Genomic DNA, 3,005 nt, shown 5'->3' with positions numbered 1-3,005 from the left:
GCGGTCACCCCGGGCTCCTTTCACAAACCCCCTTTGTCCCCGCCCCGCCCCCGGTACCGGCCCCCAAGGTGACGGGAACCCAGCGCAGGAGATCCGACAGGTCCAGCTCCCCCCGGAGCCCCCGGGACAGGGCCGAGGGAGGCAGAGAAGAGCCCACGCTGCGGTGCCGTTAGTTTCATTTATTCAGTGTCAGCAACACACTTCACCGGGGCAGGTCTGCCGCTGCACCTGCAGCTGGGTTTTGATTCTGTGGACGGCGCTGTACACACGCAGCCGCCTCTCCCCAAAAACACGGCGTTACCCAGCCGCTGCCCGTGCAGCGCACACACACCTTTCCCAGGTCACTGCAAACAGCCCTGCAGCGCGCAGCCTTTCTCTTCCTGCCCAGGTTACGATGATTCTCGTTGCTGCTCCACGCTGTCCCGACACGAACACTCCAGAGCCACAGCAACACGAAACACGACAGCTACACACGGCACAAACACCCACTGCTCCTACAGCCACAGCGCGTTGGGGAGGGACAGAAAGGATTCACGTCTTGCACAGGAGAGAAAGCAACAGCTACTGCGGGGAGAGACCACCGAGACCCTGCTGCCATGGGAGCAATGCGGCGAGACTCAGCCTCGGTTCTCCCCGAGAGGGCTCCTCAGACCCCGCGTGTGCTTGGCGTAAGCAGAGGCAGAGACATGGAGGATGCACAGGGAAAACTTTCTTAAAAACCTGCTCCCGAGCAGCAGCTCTGTGTGAGCTGAAGCTGGTGACACTTTTCCCCCTGTGCCTGTGCCACAGCTGCCGTCCCCTCCTACGCCCGAGGAGCCTGCTGGGGAATTCACAACACGAGAAGCACACGACTGCTCACCACACCCAGGCCCTCCATGCGCTTAGTGCCTGCAGTGGTCAACGTAGGGAACGAAGAGTTTCTTTGATCCAGTGTCACTCATCACCCGAGAACATCAAAGCTCCAGCTTTGAAGCGCCACGGGAACGCGCGAGGGTGCTGCAATAAGTTATTTTCACCAGGGGAAAGGACATGCAACTCGGACACACGGGGAGGGCTGGCCACAAACACACGACGTGGAACACTGCTCCCGCGGGGGATCCTTAATCGTCAAACCTCCCCTCGCGGATGGTATCAAAGGAGAAAGGGAGAAACTTGAACCCAGTGCCAGTGTAGAACTTGTTCTGGAACTCAATCCTGCAAGAGAGGGAAGAGCGAGTGTTTGTCAAACAGGCAGCTCTCAGATAGGAGTCAGCCCTCAGCCAGAACTCCATCCACAGTACGACTATTGACTGAAAAAAATTAAAGCTTTAAAGAGAAAAAGCAGCGTTATAGGGTATCTTTCAGCACAGCCCCCCCAGTTTTGTTTGCTGTTTCTGGAGCAGAGCAGAGGAGAACTGTCCAGGTACACGGATCCCACCCCCATGGGCAATAAAAGGGCACAAAAACGGGATGAACCCCCTCCCTGCAGTACCACTGAGCAGCACAGCACCTTTCCTGTAAGATCTCATTACCAGAGTTCACACTTTAGTGAGAACAAACCTCAACCGCACGACGCTGTGCTCACACTTCCTCCGCCAGCCGCTCCTGTGTATTTACTCCAGCACGCTCGGTTTATCCCCCGCGGCCACTCTGCGGAGCTGGAGACGTGCCTGCTGTCTCCAGCCGAACATTGCCTCGCCTTGTTTGCCTGCTTCCCCTAATAGACTCAGTTTAAAAAAAGAATTATTCTAGAGAACTGTCCCATGGTCAGCAACTGGAAAGAAAAAAACCACCCCATGATTCGCAGCAAAAACAAGCCCAGCGTTTCATGGCCTCATGAGAAACACTTTCCATGGCGCGATCCACTAAAAACACAGTCTCTGTAGGAATCGAGTGACAGCAAACTGCAGAGCAATTTAACACAATTCAGGAGAAGTATTTTTATGAAGCACAAAAAGGCAAAATAATTCTTTTTCTACCAAATCAGGAATCACAGCAAACTCCAGAGCTGCTGGAATTTCAGCTGGCAAAAAGGGATTTCCCAGCAGAGCTCGGAAAAGGGAAACTTTCAGAAAAACAGCGTTCTGCTCCCCTCTGCTGCTGCCTGTTCGTGCAGATACACACACTTCCCTGCAGAGGAATCCCTCCGATGAGCAGGATTTTCCGCGTGGGAGGAAGAGCTCCTTGCCAACACGCTCCAGTTTTCCAGGAACCCTGATAATCTCCATGAGTATCCTGTGACTAAGGAACTATTCTGTAAGGAAAGGAAATCAGAGGCAGAGGGCTGGGCATCTGAGTCACACCGAACCCACTGTAAATGAAATTTTAACCCTGATGATTAACTGTTCCAGCTGGCCCTGACATCTGACAACTCCTTCTGGACACCCTCGGTTACAACTGGCCACAACTGGATGCCTGAAGCTGGAGGAGAGGCTGTCGTAAGGTTAGGGAACTAGCGAAAAAGTTTATTTAGCCAAATATCACGGCTTAAACGTTCTGTGTGCTGCTTCTGCAAGCGTCTACAGGAACACCCAGAACCAAGGTCCTTTTTTGCAGGAGACGCTGCCGCTCCCAGGATTGCCGGCTGTGTACCAGCTCTGTCGCTAAACTCTGCACGGGGTCTGTCTCGCGACCAGGTTCTGCAGAGAATCGACGGGACAGCCAGCACAGCACTGTAAATACACAGGCTCGAGAGCTTTCTGGCAGTCAGTGTTAAAGAAAACCCACTCCTCAGCTTTTTTGCATTAATAATTAGTTCCGGTGTTTGCTGGACTGTGGTTCTGTGGATTTCCCAACCCAGCAGTCACAGTGTACCCACACCGCCGGGACACCCAGGCGGGCTCACCGGCCTGCGGGAAGCGGCTGCAGAGTCAGTTGTGGAACAGGAACCCCAACCTTCCTCTCATGCAGATTCTTCCTGGGTATTTGCTCCCAAAGGCGCGTGCCCGTCCCCAGGGTCGGCTGTGGCTCCGAGCACCTCGAAGCGCTGCAGCGCACCGTACGCCCCGAACACCACGGGGGGGGTT

At 54.6% G+C, this 3,005-nt stretch overlaps 1 protein-coding gene across 1 annotated transcript in view; it reads right to left on the bottom strand.

Moving 5' to 3' along the window:
* Positions 1 to 1,100: 1,100 nt before the first annotated feature.
* Positions 1,101 to 3,005, bottom strand: part of ATP6V0A1 (ATPase, H+ transporting, lysosomal V0 subunit a1) — a gene marked incomplete at its 5' end in the record, with an annotated part of 23,639 nt that continues 21,734 nt past the window's right edge. Inside the window, one exon of the mRNA XM_010085017.1 lies at positions 1,101 to 1,194. Coding sequence (XP_010083319.1) covers positions 1,101 to 1,194 — 94 coding nt within the window. The remainder of the gene's footprint in view (positions 1,195 to 3,005) is intronic.

The sequence above is a fragment of the Pterocles gutturalis genome, unplaced genomic scaffold (assembly GCF_000699245.1).
Source record: "Pterocles gutturalis isolate BGI_N339 unplaced genomic scaffold, ASM69924v1 scaffold27580, whole genome shotgun sequence".
Taxonomy (NCBI): Eukaryota; Metazoa; Chordata; class Aves; order Pterocliformes; family Pteroclidae; genus Pterocles; species Pterocles gutturalis.
This window is presented reverse-complemented; position numbering and strand designations above follow the sequence as displayed.